Raw genomic sequence first — 15,418 nt, 5'->3', positions numbered from 1 at the left:
AATGTGAATCTAAAGAAAGAATGAACTCGGCTACATCTGAGCCTGACAGTTTCACCACCACCTGACCTACATGAAGACTGAAAACAAAACACACATACACACAAATCTGAGTATATCCTAAACGTTGTGGGGATATGCGCTGGAAGCCCTGCTGTATCCGTAGTCTATCATTCTCATCCACATTCTGTTCCACATGTCACTAATGTACAGACACCCAGGCTATCAGCGCAGTTACACACTTAATGTAGCTGTAGTCCTCCACAGCGACACAGCTCTTTAACGGTACTCTGGGATGTCACAAGTACAGTGAACATCTGCCACCCTCTACTGGCCCTGCTATGGTTACAGAATGTCATCATCTCCCTGCAGGCGGATGTTCATTACTGCCACATGCACTGGAGCAGGCAGACACTCTGTTTATTAGTTTAAGTTTTATTTGTATTTTTTGCTGGTTCAAATCAGGCCAGGAGAGTGTGGGGACATTTCCCAAAAAAGCGCTGTGAGGACAGTGTGTGTTAGTGCTGGTCAGTGTGTGGACAGTGTGTGTTAGTGCTGGGACAGTGTGTGTTAGTGCTGGGACAGTGTGTGTTAGTGCTGGGCAGTGTGAGGACATTGTGTGTTAGTGCTGTGTGGACAGTGTGTGTTAGTGCTGGGACAGTGTGTGTTAGTGCTGGGACAGTGTGAGGACAGTGTGTGTTAGTGCTGGGCAGTGTGAGGACAGTGTGTGTTAGTGCTGGGCAGTGTGTGTTAGTGCTAGGACAGCGTGTGTTAGTGCTGGGCAGTGTGAGGACAGTGTGTGTTAGTGCTGGGACAGTGTGAGGACAGTGTGTGTTAGTGCTGGGCAGTGTGAGGACAGTGTGTGTTAGTGCTGGGCAGTGTGTGTTAGTGCTGGGCAGTGTGAGGACAGTGTGTGTTAGTGCTGGGCAGTGTGTGTTAGTGCTGGGCAGTGTGAGAACAGTGTGTGTTAGTGCTGGGACAGTGTGTGTTAGTGTTGGGCAGTGTGTGTTAGTGCTGGGACAGTGTGTGTTAGTGCTGGGACAGTGTGAGGACAGTGTGTGTTAGTGCTGGGCAGTGTGAGGACAGTGTGTGTTAGTGCTGGGCAGTGTGTGTTAGTGCTGGGCAGTGTGTGGACTGAGTGCTGTGTGGACAGTGTGTGTTAGTGCTGGGCAGTGTGTGTTAGTGCTGGGCAGTGAGTGGACTGAGTGCTGTGAGGACAGTGTGTGTTAGTGCTGGGCAGTGTGTGGACAGTGTGTGTTAGTGCTGGGCAGTGTGAGGACTGTGTGGACAGTGTGTGTTAGTGCTGGGCAGTGTGTGTTAGTGCTGGGACAGCGTGTGTTAGTGCTGGGCAGTGTGAGGACAGTGTGTGTTAGTGCTGGGCAGTGTGAGGACTGTGTGTTAGTGCTGGGCAGTGTGTGGACTGAGTGCTGTGAGGACAGTGTGTGTTAGTGCTGGGACAGTGTGTGTTAGTGCTGGGACAGTGTGAGGACAGTGTGTGTTAGTGCTGGGCAGTGTGAGGACAGTGTGTGTTAGTGCTGGGCAGTGTGTGTTAGTGCTGGGCAGTGTGAGGACAGTGTGTGTTAGTGCTGGGACAGTGTGTGTTAGTGCTGGGCAGTGTGAGGACAGTGTGTGTTAGTGCTGGGACAGTGTGTGTTAGTGTTGGGCAGTGTGTGGACTGAGTGCTGTGAGGACAGTGTGTGTTAGTGCTGGGACAGTGTGAGGACAGTGTGTGTTAGTGCTGGGCAGTGTGAGGACAGTGTGTGTTAGTGCTGGGACAGTGTGTGTTAGTGCTGGGCAGTGTGTGTTAGTGCTGGGCAGTGTGTGGACTGAGTGCTGTGTGGACAGTGTGTGTTAGTGCTGGGCAGTGTGTGTTAGTGCTGGGCAGTGTGTGGACTGAGTGCTGTGTGGACAGTGTGTGTTAGTGCTGGGACAGTGTGAGGACAGTGTGTGTTAGTGCTGGGCAGTGTGAGGACAGTGTGGATGGTGTGTGTTAGTGCTGGGCAGTGTGTGGACTGAGTGTGTTAGTGCTGGGCAGTGTGTGGACAGCGTGTGTTAGTGCTGGGCAGTGTGAGGACTGAGTGCTGTGAGGACAGTGTGTGTTGGTGCTGGGCAGTGTGTGGACAGTGTGTGTTAGTGCTGGGCAGTGTGAGGACAGTGTGTGTTAGTGCTGGGACAGTGTGTGTTAGTGCTGGGCAGTGTGAGGACAGTGTGTGTTAGTGCTGGGCAGTGTGAGGACAGTGTGTGTTAGTGCTGGGTAGTGTGAGGACTGTGTGTGCTAGTGCTGGGACAGCGTGTGTTAGTGCTGGGACAGTGTGTGGGCAGTGTGTGTTAGTGCTGGGCAGTGTGAGGACAGTGTGTGTTAGTGCTGGGCAGTGTGAGGACAGTGTGTGTTAGTGCTGGGTAGTGTGAGGACTGTGTGTGTTAGTGCTGGGACAGCGTGTGTTAGTGCTGGGACAGTGTGAGGACAGTGTGTGTTAGTGTTGGGCAGTGTGTGGGCAGTGTGTGTTAGTGCTGGGCAGTGTGAGGACAGTGTGTGTTAGTGCTGGGCAGTGTGAGGACAGTGTGTGTTAGTGCTGGGCAGTGTGAGGACAGTGTGTGTTAGTGCTGGGCAGTGTGAGGACAGTGTGTGTTAGTGCTGGGACAGTGTGTGTTAGTGCTGGGCAGTGTGAGGACAGTGTGTGTTAGTGCTGGGACAGTGTGTGTTAGTGCTGGGCAGTGTGAGGACAGTGTGTGTTAGTGCTGGGCAGTGTGAGGACAGTGTGTGTTAGTGCTGGGCAGTGTGAGGACAGTGTGTGTTAGTGCTGGGACAGCGTGTGTTAGTGCTGGGACAGTGTGAGGACAGTGTGTGTTAGTGCTGGGCAGTGTGAGGACAGTGTGTGTTAGTGCTGGGCAGTGTGAGGACAGTGTGTGTTAGTGCTGGGACAGTGTGTGTTAGTGCTGGGCAGTGTGAGGACAGTGTGTGTTAGTGCTGGGCAGTGTGAGGACAGTGTGTGTTAGTGCTGGGCAGTGTGAGGACTGTGTGTGTTAGTGCTGGGCAGTGTGAGGACAGTGTGTGTTAGTGCTGGGCAGTGTGAGGACAGTGTGTGTTAGTGCTGGGCAGTGTGAGGACTGTGTGTGTTAGTGCTGGGCAGTGTGAGGACAGTGTGTGTTAGTGCTGGGCAGTGTGAGGACTGTGTGTGTTAGTGCTGGGCAGTGTGAGGACAGTGTGAGGACAGTGTGTGTTAGTGCTGGGCAGTGTGAGGACAGTGTGTGTTAGTGCTGGGCAGTGTGAGGACAGTGTGTGTTAGTGCTGGGCAGTGTGAGGACAGTGTGTGTTAGTGCTGGGCAGTGTGAGGACTGTGTGTGTTAGTGCTGTACTCACTGAGGCATGAGCGCTTTGCTGCAGCACTGGCTCCTCCACTACAGAGATTCCCACCACGATGCACCAGCTCCAACTCCAGATTTGTCCTGAAAGAGAGAGAGAGAGAGAGAGAGAGAAAGAGAGGGAGAGAGGGAGAGAGAGAGAGAGAGAGAGAGAGAGAGAGAAAAAGAGAGATAGAGAGGGAGAGAGGGAGAGAGAGAGAGAGAGAGAGAGAGAGAGAGAGAGGGGGAGAGAGAGAGAGAGAGAAGGACAGATTAGTCAGTAAAGCAGAAATGAGATATGTGTAAGGGTAGTGATGAGGAAAGCTGGCAGAGGGCTGTGTGTGTTTAACAGTCTCCCCAGTAATAAACTGCAACACTGAAGCGAAACATAGTGGTTCTCCTCTCTCTTTTCTGGACTAACTATGGGATAAAAACATCTTTAGATATCCACGACCATCGGTTACACTCTCCTGTGTAAGTGTGTGTGTGTTCTAACTAGTCACTGTCTTCCCCAGTGTGACCTTTATATGAGAATAGGTCTTTTCATACAGATTCAGCCCCTATTTAACAGACCAGCAGAGTGGACTCCACCCCCATTACAACAGACCGGCAGTGTAGACTCCACCCCCATTAAAACAGACCAGCAGTGTGGACTCCGCCCCCATTTAACAGACCAGCAGAGTGGACTCCACCCCCATTACAACAGACCAGCAGTGTAGACTCCACCCCCATTAAAACAGACTAGCAGTGTGGACTCTGCCCCCATTTAACAGACCAGCAGTGTAGACTCCGCCCCTATTTAACAGACCAGCAGTGCAGACTCCGCCCCCATTACAACAGACCAGCAGTGTAGAGTCCGCCCCCATTTAACAGACCAGCAGTGTAGACTCCACCCCTATTACAACAGACCAGCAGTGTAGACTCCACCCCCATTACAACAGACCAGCAGTGTAGACACCACCCCCATTAAAACAGACCAGCAGAGTAGACTCCACCCCTATTTAACAGACCAGCAGAGTGGACTCCACCCCCATTACAACAGACCAGCGGTGTAGACTCCACCCCCATTAAAACAGACCAGCAGTGTGGACTCCGCCCCCATTTAACAGACCAGCAGTGTAGACTCCACCCCCATTCCACTAGGGGGTAGATTTGGGTCCAATTCAGTAGGGCTGTCGCGATAAGTCGAGGTAATTGATGACATCGACGATGAAAATGAATCGACAGCAGTATTTTTAAACCGCCACATTGCTTATTTTATTTTTATGAATTTACGAGTCAAGTCAAACAGTCAAAAGATTAATCCACTATTCAACTCAATTTACTCACCTTGACTGGCTGGTAGATTAATCTATAGAAAAACAGCCCTAACAGCAATTATGTAGTGATATTGAGGAAAAAAGTTTGTTATAATAAACTGAAGCGTTTTAGAAGTCAAAAAGGTAAATTCACAAAAAAAACAAAAAAAAACGATGCGTCTGTTTGAAATACTGCTGTCAACGCATTTTCACTGTCGACGTCATCGATTACCTCAACTAATCATAGCAGCCCTCCCATTGAGTCCAGGACACAAGGCCAGAATACAACACTGGCAAAAAGAGTGACCTCCAGTGAACTGACTCAGCACTCCAAAGACAAATCACCTCACATTTTAATTTAGCACGATGCTCACAAAACTTAAAAACGTCAAAATAAAACAATCCAGTTTAATAATGTGAGGCTAAAGCCTTCCACAGCATCAGCCTCTGTCATGAGTCTACATGGGGCTGCACTGCTACTGTAGCCTGAATGGAGAGTGAGAGAGAAACAAACAAGGGGACTCAGTGGGGGGCAGAGAAAGAAGGTGGGGACAGTGAGAGAGAGAGAGAGAGAGAGAGAGAGAGAGAAAGAGAGAGAGACAGAGAGAGCACGAGAGAGGGAGGGAGAGAGAGAGCGAAAGAGAGAGGGAGGGAGGGAGAGAGAGAGAGAGAGCGTGTGAGAGAGAGAGAGAGAGAGAGAGAGAGAACTCAAGAAAGGCAATTTCCCAAAGACAGAGCAGCTGTGCTGAGCTGTATCTGGCAGACACTGATAAGAGGTGCTGCCTGACAGAGGAATTTTCCACTATGTGGATAATGTGCTCCATTCAGACGGAGAGACAGACAGCCACAAGGCCCTGTGGAGTGAGAGAGACAGCCATAAGGGCCTGTGGAGTGAGAGAAAGGGAGAGAGAGGATCAAGTGGAGAGAAACAGAGAGAGAGAGTGACAGCCACAAGGCCCAGGGGAGAGAGAGAGAGAGAGAGACAGCCACAAGGCCCAGGGGAGAGAGAGAGAGAAACAGCCACAAGGCCCAGGGGAGAGAGAGAGAGAGACAGCCACAAGGCCCAGGGGAGAGAGAGAGAGAGAGAGAGACAGCCACAAGGCCCAGGGGAGAGAGAGAGAGAGAGAGAGACAGCCACAAGGCCCAGGGGAGAGAGAGAGAGAGAGAGAGACAGCCACAAGGCCCAGGGGAGAGAGAGAGAGAGAGAGACAGCCACAAGGCCCAGGGGAGAGAGAGAGAGAGAGACAGCCACAAGGCCCAGGGGAGAGAGAGAGAGAGACAGCCAGGTGGAGGCCAGGAGGCAGACGGCCCTCCCAACAGTCAGAGGCCAGGTGGTGGGCACTCAAGCAGCCTGAGACTGCTGGAGGAAAGAAAAGCCAGAGCACTTCAGATTCACCTGCTTAGACTAAATCTGTTCAGATACTGATGAATGAAAGAATGGGTTCCAGTAATACCCCTATTCTATGCTGGTAAGGTGAGGACAAAGATGAAGGTTTGACTGCAAAGGTAATAAAACTATACAGAGTAGTGCTCAGAGAGAGAGAGAGAGAGAGAAGGTTCTCTTCATGACGAGTTTCATTTGAAATATGCATACCATATATGATCTATCATTACAGTGATGAAAAGGGGTGGGAATCACAGAGTAACTCGCGATACGATACTATCACGATATGTTGCCCACAATAATGATTGTATCACGATATAGCAATTCCGCAGCACTCGATACACTGCAAGACAATAATCTATCATCACCATATCTGTGAAACTGAACAAAAAAAAATCCTCCTAAAAAGGCAAAAGGCAAAAGGCAGGAGTTATGTATTTATTCACTCCATTACGGTGTCACTTTCACAGAATTTGACGACCGAGATGAAACAATGTACAACAAAATAAACAGAGTCTTATCTTAGTGCCTCTCTAACACACACACAAACTGACTGCAACTTGTCCACATCCACAAATGAAAATTGATCAAATAATGGGCTTTTCCTTAATCAGGGGATACGAGGAGACATTTATAAGCAAAATGATTTAATTTATTTGAATGCAAAAAGTACACTAGATCTTTAATTATCTTTAATTATTACTGCTTCAAACTGTATTTATTTAATAATCATGTAATTATTTATTCTTTAAACTGTATACACAGAATCAATGGTATCCTCTATGATAAATTAGTTCTTCTTAGTTCTAAACGCCAAAAAAAAGTCTGCTCAGTCCGTTTAGGCAGAGAGGATATCACTGGTCCAGCAGCTTTGCACTGACAAGTGGATCACATGATTTTCTCAACAGACATGGGCTCAGCGCAGTGATCGCGTCATCGTCATTGTTGCTGTTGTGTTATCAACCTTTTCGGCGGAAAATAAATTGAGGCTGTTTGGGCCGAATTTTGTAATAATTTTTATTCGCACATGTGCTCCTAAATACATTTTACAGTTCGCACATATCTGTTTTAGTCACGAATGTGAGTGAAACGCTGGCACTGTCGAGACCCGAGTCGCAAGGAAACATGGCGCGGCTGTATCAATATAGTATCATGCTGATAAATATCGCAATACTACACTGTATCGATTTTTTGTCCCATCCCTAGTGATGAGAGCATTCCAAAAAAAAGCATTCTGGATACATCTCCACAGAGTTAGTTACATCATTCACTGTCAGATCAGACAGAGGAGTGTTAACAGAGAGAACAGAGTGACAGAACAGACAGAGGAGAGAGAACAGAGAGAGAACAGAGTGACAGAACAGACAGAGGAGTGTTAACAGAGAGAGAACAGAGTGACAGAACAGACAGAGGAGTGTTAACAGAGAGAGAACAGAGTGACAGAACAGACAGAGGAGTGTTAACAGAGAGAGAACAGAGTGACAGAACAGACAGAGGAATGTTAACAGAGAGAACAGAGTGACAGAACAGACAGAGGAGTGTTAACAGAGAGAGAACAGAGTGACAGAACAGACAGAGGAGTGTTAACAGAGAGAACAGAGTGACAGAACAGACAGAGGAATGTTAACAGAGAGAGAACAGAGTGACAGAACAGACAGAGGAATGTTAACAGAGAGAGAACAGAGTGACAGAACAGACAGAGGAGTGTTAACAGAGAGAACAGAGTGACAGAACAGACAGAGGAATGTTAACAGAGAGAGAACAGAGTGACAGAACAGACAGAGGAATGTTAACAGAGAGAGAACAGAGTGACAGAACAGACAGAGGAGTGTTAACAGAGAGAGAACAGAGTGACAGAACAGACAGAGGAGAGTTAACAGACAGAGAGCTGAGTGACAGAACAGACAGAGGAATGTTAACAGAGAGAGAGCAGAGTGACAGAACAGACAGAGGAATGTTAACAGAGAGAACAGAGTGACAGAACAGACAGAGGAATGTTAACAGAGAGAGAACAGAGTGACAGAACAGACAGAGGAGTGTTAACAGAGAGAGAACAGAGTGACAGAACAGACAGAGGAGTGTTAACAGAGAGAGAACAGAGTGACAGAACAGACAGAGGAATGTTAACAGAGAGAACAGAGTGACAGAACAGACAGAGGAGTGTTAACAGAGAGAGAACAGAGTGACAGAACAGACAGAGGAATGTTAACAGAGAGAACAGAGTGACAGAACAGACAGAGGGATGTTAACAGAGAGAGAACAGAGTGACAGAACAGACAGAGGAATGTTAACAGAGAGAGAACAGAGTGACAGAACAGACAGAGGAGTGTTAACAGAGAGAACAGAGTGACAGAACAGACAGAGGAATGTTAACAGAGAGAGAACAGAGTGACAGAACAGACAGAGGAGTGTTAACAGAGAGAGAACAGAGTGACAGAACAGACAGAGGAGTGTTAACAGAGAGAGAACAGAGTGACAGAACAGACAGAGGAGTGTTAACAGAGAGAACAGAGTGACAGAACAGACAGAGGAGTGTTAACAGAGAGAGAACAGAGTGACAGAACAGACAGAGGAGTGTTAACAGAGAGAGAACAGAGTGACAGAACAGACAGAGGAGTGTTAACAGAGAGAACAGAGTGACAGAACAGACAGAGGAGTGTTAACAGAGAGAACAGAGTGACAGAACAGACAGAGGAGTGTTAACAGAGAGAGAACAGAGTGACAGAACAGACAGAGGAATGTTAACAGAGAGAACAGAGTGACAGAACAGACAGAGGAGTGTTAACAGAGAGAGAACAGAGTGACAGAACAGACAGAGGAGTGTTAACAGAGAGAACAGAGTGACAGAACAGACAGAGGAGTGTTAACAGAGAGAGAACAGAGTGACAGAACAGACAGAGGAGTGTTAACAGAGAGAGAACAGAGTGACAGAACAGACAGAGGAGTGTTAACAGAGAGAGAACAGAGTGACAGAACAGACAGAGGAGTGTTAACAGAGAGAGAACAGAGTGACAGAACAGACAGAGGAATGTTAACAGAGAGAACAGAGTGACAGAACAGACAGAGGAGTGTTAACAGAGAGAGAACAGAGTGACAGAACAGACAGAGGAGTGTTAACAGAGAGAGAACAGAGTGACAGAACAGACAGAGGAGTGTTAACAGAGAGAGAACAGAGTGACAGAACAGACAGAGGAATGTTAACAGAGAGAACAGAGTGACAGAACAGACAGAGGAGTGTTAACAGAGAGAGAACAGAGTGACAGAACAGACAGAGGAGTGTTAACAGAGAGAGAACAGAGTGACAGAACAGACAGAGGAGTGTTAACAGAGAGAGAACAGAGTGACAGAACAGACAGAGGAATGTTAACAGAGAGAGAACAGAGTGACAGAACAGACAGAGGAGTGTTAACAGAGAGAGAACAGAGTGACAGAACAGACAGAGGAGTGTTAACAGAGAGAGAACAGAGTGACAGAACAGACAGAGGAATGTTAACAGAGAGAGAACAGAGTGACAGAACAGACAGAGGAATGTTAACAGAGAGAGAACAGAGTGACAGAACAGACAGAGGAGTGTTAACAGAGAGAGAGCAGAGTGACAGAACAGACAGAGGAGTGTTAACAGAGAGAACAGAGTGACAGAACAGACAGAGGAGTGTTAACAGAGAGAGAACAGAGTGACAGAACAGACAGAGGAGTGTTAACAGAGAGAGAACAGAGTGACAGAACAGACAGAGGAATGTTAACAGAGAGAGAACAGAGTGACAGAACAGACAGAGGAGTGTTAACAGAGAGAACAGAGTGACAGAACAGACAGAGGAGTGTTAACAGAGAGAACAGAGTGACAGAACAGACAGAGGAGTGTTAACAGAGAGAGAACAGAGTGACAGAACAGACAGAGGAATGTTAACAGAGAGAGAACAGAGTGACAGAACAGACAGAGGAGTGTTAACAGAGAGAACAGAGTGACAGAACAGACAGAGGAATGTTAACAGAGAGAACAGAGTGACAGAACAGACAGAGGAGTGTTAACAGAGAGAGAACAGAGTGACAGAACAGACAGAGGAATGTTAACAGAGAGAGAACAGAGTGACAGAACAGACAGAGGAATGTTAACAGAGAGAACAGAGTGACAGAACAGACAGAGGAGTGTTAACAGAGAGAGAACAGAGTGACAGAACAGACAGAGGAATGTTAACAGAGAGAGAACAGAGTGACAGAACAGACAGAGGAGTGTTAACAGAGAGAGAACAGAGTGGCAGAACAGACAGAGGAATGTTAACAGAGAGAGAACAGAGTGACAGAACAGACAGAGGAATGTTAACAGAGAGAGAACAGAGTGACAGAACAGACAGAGGAATGTTAACAGAGAGAGAACAGAGTGACAGAACAGACAGAGGAGTGTTAACAGAGAGAGAACAGAGTGGCAGAACAGACAGAGGAATGTTAACAGAGAGAGAACAGAGTGACAGAACAGACAGAGGAATGTTAACAGAGAGAACACAGTGACAGAACAGACAGAGGAGTGTTAACAGAGAGAGAACAGAGTGACAGAACAGACAGAGGAATGTTAACAGAGAGAGAACAGAGTGACAGAACAGACAGAGGAGTGTTAACAGAGAGAGAACAGAGTGGCAGAACAGACAGAGGAATGTTAACAGAGAGAGAACAGAGTGACAGAACAGACAGAGGAATGTTAACAGAGAGAGAACAGAGTGACAGAACAGACAGAGGAATGTTAACAGAGAGAACAGAGTGACAGAACAGACAGAGGAATGTTAACAGAGAGAGAACAGAGTGACAGAACAGACAGAGGAATGTTAACAGAGAGAACAGAGTGGCTCCTTGAGTTGAGCGCTCACAGACTGACCTGGCCACTGAGTACATGAACAGGAAGTCGTTGTCAGGCGATCCTGGGTTCCTGCCGTAGTCCATGTATTTTTTCTGGGTGGTGTTTTTAATGTCCTTAATGACTGACTCCATCTCTTTACTCAGGTTTGACTCAGTCTGCAATCAGACAATGACAAGAGCAATGTGTGAGATTAAGTGACCGCTGGGACATGTGTGTCATGTGTCATGTGTGGTGGTGCTGGGCTGTGTTTCAGTCTCCAGACTGCAGGTTAGACACATTGGACAAGCGTCCTTCAGACCAGGAGAACACAGAGTACAAAACACAGCACAGAACCACCAAAACTCACATTCTCTAAGCGTCACCACCAATCCTTTATGAGAGCAACTGTTTATACAGTGCCAGTATATAGAGTATATGTTTGTGTTGATGTGTGCATTTGGTACGATGTAAACACTGATGCTCTCACACATGGTTTCTGCCCAGGTCTACAGAGACTGTTCTTCTTCTCTAGTCAGAGCAGTCAGAGAGGTGCTGGGTTAGTGTCACACATGTGTATGGAGACTGTGAGAGCAGACAGGCATTAAAACGGTGGTGAACGGTTGGATGGAGGTGAGTGGTTAAGTGATGATCAGTCAGAACACACATGTGTGTGTGTGTGTGTGTGTGTGTGTGTGTTTGAGTCTGTCTGAGGTTCTCAGAGAACACAGGACTCAGACACGGTGAGTACGTGATGGGGAGTTAAAGGACGGCCACCGGGGACCCGGCGGTTTCATGGTAGCTATGCCTTACAGTGATGCTTACTGGGAAAATCCCCAGCTGGTCCTGCAGATCCTCCACCTCCTTCACCAGCACCGCCATGCTCTTGTTACTGGCGGAGTGCCACGCCCCTGTCTCTGCGCCCCTGCCCGGCCGACAGGGCAGCACGCTGTTGGCAAACTGTCGGCATAGCGGACAGGTAAACTCGCCCTTGTCCACAGAGAAACCCTGGAGAACCTGGTCGTTCTGAAAGAGCCAAACACAGCCTTAGAAATCCACACAGTCAGAGCATGTGAATGCCTACGAGAGCCATCACTACAGTCATCTCTTACCACATCTGCAACCGGACTCTTCAGCCTGAAATAAACTGACATACTCATTTGGAATGTGCCGCCTGGATGGATAAACTAATGACTTATGTTGGATTGTCTACCTCCCGACTGTCACTGTAAACATGTTGTTTTCCTTCAAACAACAGGGAGTTTAATGCTACAGCGTCAGAGTCTGCTCCTGTGCTGGTAAAGACATTGTGCTTGCGAGACGCTCTGTGATGATAGATGACACTGTGATGTGGAACCTGTCTCTCACCCTCAGTGATTCCATGTAACTCTTATGACAGTCAATGTGTAGAGTGTGTCCGCAGGTCTGCACATACACGCCCCCATCCCAGCCAATGGACACCGACTGCAGGCACGAACTCTGACAGAGGGACCAGAAAACAACCACAAATTACCACCAGTGTCTGTCAGACACAGTGAGGGTGCCTTTAACAAAGACTTTAACAAATAATCAGAAAAAAAAACATAAATCAAAGCTCATCAATAAACCAAAAGTTGGCTTAGAATAAAAACTATGACACAAAAGCTATTCTAAGCCTTCACAGCACAGACTTCATAAAATGTGTATCTTCTAAGTAGTTTTGTGATCACAACTAACAGTAGTGAAGTCTAAGGCTGGGGACTGCAGGAGTGGCCAAAAAGGGAGGATGCATGTACAGGGTTCCTACAGCTTAATGCAAAGTTAGATTTAAGACTTTTTAAGGATCCGCGGGAACCATGCATGTAAAAGTATGAGGGTATCAGGGGAGAGACAGACAGGCAGCTTTAAAGAGAAGACAACACACATACACTGAACAGATAAGACGGAGCCTATGTGAAAGGTGTGACTGTATGGATGGTAAGACAGAAGGAGGGAGAGATACAAGTATGGAAGGAGGGAGAAACAGACGGATACAAACTCAGTCACACACCTCCACAACACGCACACACCTGAACACTATAAACACACGCATACAGAGCCACACACAGTACCTAGGTTATACACATATTCAGTTTCTACATTATGGACACACACTATCACTACACACTGTGCGGCTAGATTATATACATGCCCGTGTGTGCGTGTGTGCGTGTGTGCGCATGTATGTGTGTGTGTGTGCATATGTGTGCGTTTAGGACATGCCAGTGTTCACGTACATCTTTGAAGAAGCGTTGCATTAACGTGAGTCTGACATCATGTGACGCTCCACACGTGTCCTCGGGGTAGACATGTTCTTCATCACTGGTCGGCAGATGCTTCGGCTCATCACCACGACAACGATGCCCCAGAACTGAAAGGAGAACACTTTGTTTGACTAAACAATACTAATGTTTATACTCATTTCCATTAAACGCTGCCTGGGCCGGGCGAAAAGCATCATCAAGGATGCATCCCACCCTCACCACAGACTCCTAACCCTCCTCCCATCTGGCAGGCGCTACAAGAGCCTCCGCTCCCGCACCAGCCGGCTCAGGAAGAGCTTCTTCCATGAGGCTGTGACCCTGCTGAACTCAACACCACAGCGCTAAGCTTTATTCGCACTCCACTGCACTATCTCTGTACTTATATGCACTGTTTTCTGCTCCTTTTGCACTGGCTTTTCCTCTCATGCTGTTCAGAGTACCCTATTTAAACTGTACATAAACATACTGTATATATTTTGTCTATTATGTATATTCAACCAACACATAGACACTCCTCTTCCTACTCTGTCAGCTTCACCTCTGTATAAAACGTAATTAATATATTAAACATGTACATATCTGTGTATATTGCTCACCACTGTCTCACCACCTTTGTATACACAGTAAGATATAGCATCACAACTGCAGTACTCACTATACCTGCACTTATCTGTAAATAATACTATGCTTTGCACTTCTGGTTAGATGCTACTGCATTTCATTGGCTTTGTATCTGTACTCTGCACAATGACAATAAAGTTGAATCTAATCTAATAAAACACACACACACTGAGTAAACAATACTAATGTTTATACTCATAAAACACACACAGACACACTCTCTCTCTGAGTAAACAATAGTACTGTTTATACTCATAAAACACACACACACACACACACACACACGCTGTCTTTGAGTTACAAACACTGTCACAACTGCTCTCGCTAATTGACAACACTAATGTCTATATTTATAAAACACACACAGTGCCTCTGAGTGACAACATTATGCTAATGAGCTTTCCTCATCTGTATTTACAGCAGTGTGTGAGATCCGAAAACGATAATGAAGTGTCGTGGGTGTGTCGAGGGCATCAATCACGCTCTGCCTTTACACAGATGTTCAGCCCTTTGACATCAACACAGGGACTCACGGTCGATAAATCACAGTCAGAAATGACAGCTAATCTTCTCTCCATTATCTCTAATCAAAGCCTGTAGGTAAAACCTCCACCGTGGACCCTTCTCTGAATGGTGTCTATCACACTGCAGCGTGATGATAAGCAGATATGAAAGTGAGGCTGTTTTGACCTTGAGGCTGCGTGTGTTTTACGAGTTCTAATACAACACAGCATCATAACGTCCTCATTACCAACAAAATATACTGTTTGTTTTCAAATGGCAGCTAATGGGCCTTTTGCAACCACAAAGTCAGTGCAGAAAATGACTGCAATCAGTCTGTTGACTGATAAACCCTAAAGCCACCGTGCTTGATAGACAAGCCAATTAAAGCACTGGTTGACCTGCTCCGTTAAAATGAGTGTTTGATTACGCAACGACTCCTCTGTTGCTTTAACTGGTGTGATTGGATTCACACACTCTGACCTCTGTAAAATGCACCATCTGTTCTTTTAAAACCTGTCTCCTGTTTCATTGGGCTCCAGTGCCAGGGAGGCACGGGTGACTGTGGACTGGGGGGGCGGGGCAGGGCCTGGAGTGGGCTGGTTGTCAGTACCTGATGAGGCCTGCAGGAGGACCACCAGGCCTGTGGGCCGGTCCTCTGTGGACGGTCCACTCTGACCACAGATCACACAGTCATACAGAACCTCTGAGTCCAGGGTCTCTTCCACTCCCATGTCCATGGCTGCGTCTCCATCAGGGGACTCTGAAACAGCACACACACGCACACATACAAATGCACGCACGCACGCGCGCACACACACACACATGCACACATACTAATTTGATATGTTTTGTTTTTCTGTTATTTTATTTCCCATTTCTAAAATCTGTCCCAGTTAGTCATGACCTACCGTGAGTCGAAGTCCACAGGTGCTGGCTGTCAGCCATGTGACTGGCTGACGACTTTAAGTTGGACGGTTATTTTTAGGTAACAACAATCACTTCTGGCTGTTAGCTTGGCAATGTGATGGACATGGTTTAATCTGTGAATTTTCTTGCAACACTTTTCCTTTCAGCAAATCAAATTCTGGAATTTTGTCACGTGACGCCTGGGATAACACAGGATATTTTTGCTTTTGAAACTTTGAGTTTTACCAAATCTATGACA

General features: G+C 46.9%; 1 protein-coding gene across 1 annotated transcript in view; it reads right to left on the bottom strand.

The window, feature by feature from the left end:
* The window catches only part of ubr3 (ubiquitin protein ligase E3 component n-recognin 3), a 57,234-nt gene that overhangs the window by 14,834 nt on the left and 26,982 nt on the right, over nt 1-15,418 (bottom strand). Inside the window, exons 25-30 of the mRNA XM_030786399.1 lie at nt 14,864-15,013; nt 13,102-13,235; nt 12,215-12,325; nt 11,660-11,872; nt 10,889-11,025; nt 3,359-3,444 (exon numbers count right to left, since the gene is read on the bottom strand). Coding sequence (XP_030642259.1) covers nt 3,359-3,444; nt 10,889-11,025; nt 11,660-11,872; nt 12,215-12,325; nt 13,102-13,235; nt 14,864-15,013 — 831 coding nt within the window. The remainder of the gene's footprint in view (nt 1-3,358; nt 3,445-10,888; nt 11,026-11,659; nt 11,873-12,214; nt 12,326-13,101; nt 13,236-14,863; nt 15,014-15,418) is intronic.

This window comes from Chanos chanos, chromosome 10, assembly GCF_902362185.1.
Source record: "Chanos chanos chromosome 10, fChaCha1.1, whole genome shotgun sequence".
Lineage (NCBI taxonomy): Eukaryota > Metazoa > Chordata > Actinopteri > Gonorynchiformes > Chanidae > Chanos > Chanos chanos.
This window is presented reverse-complemented; position numbering and strand designations above follow the sequence as displayed.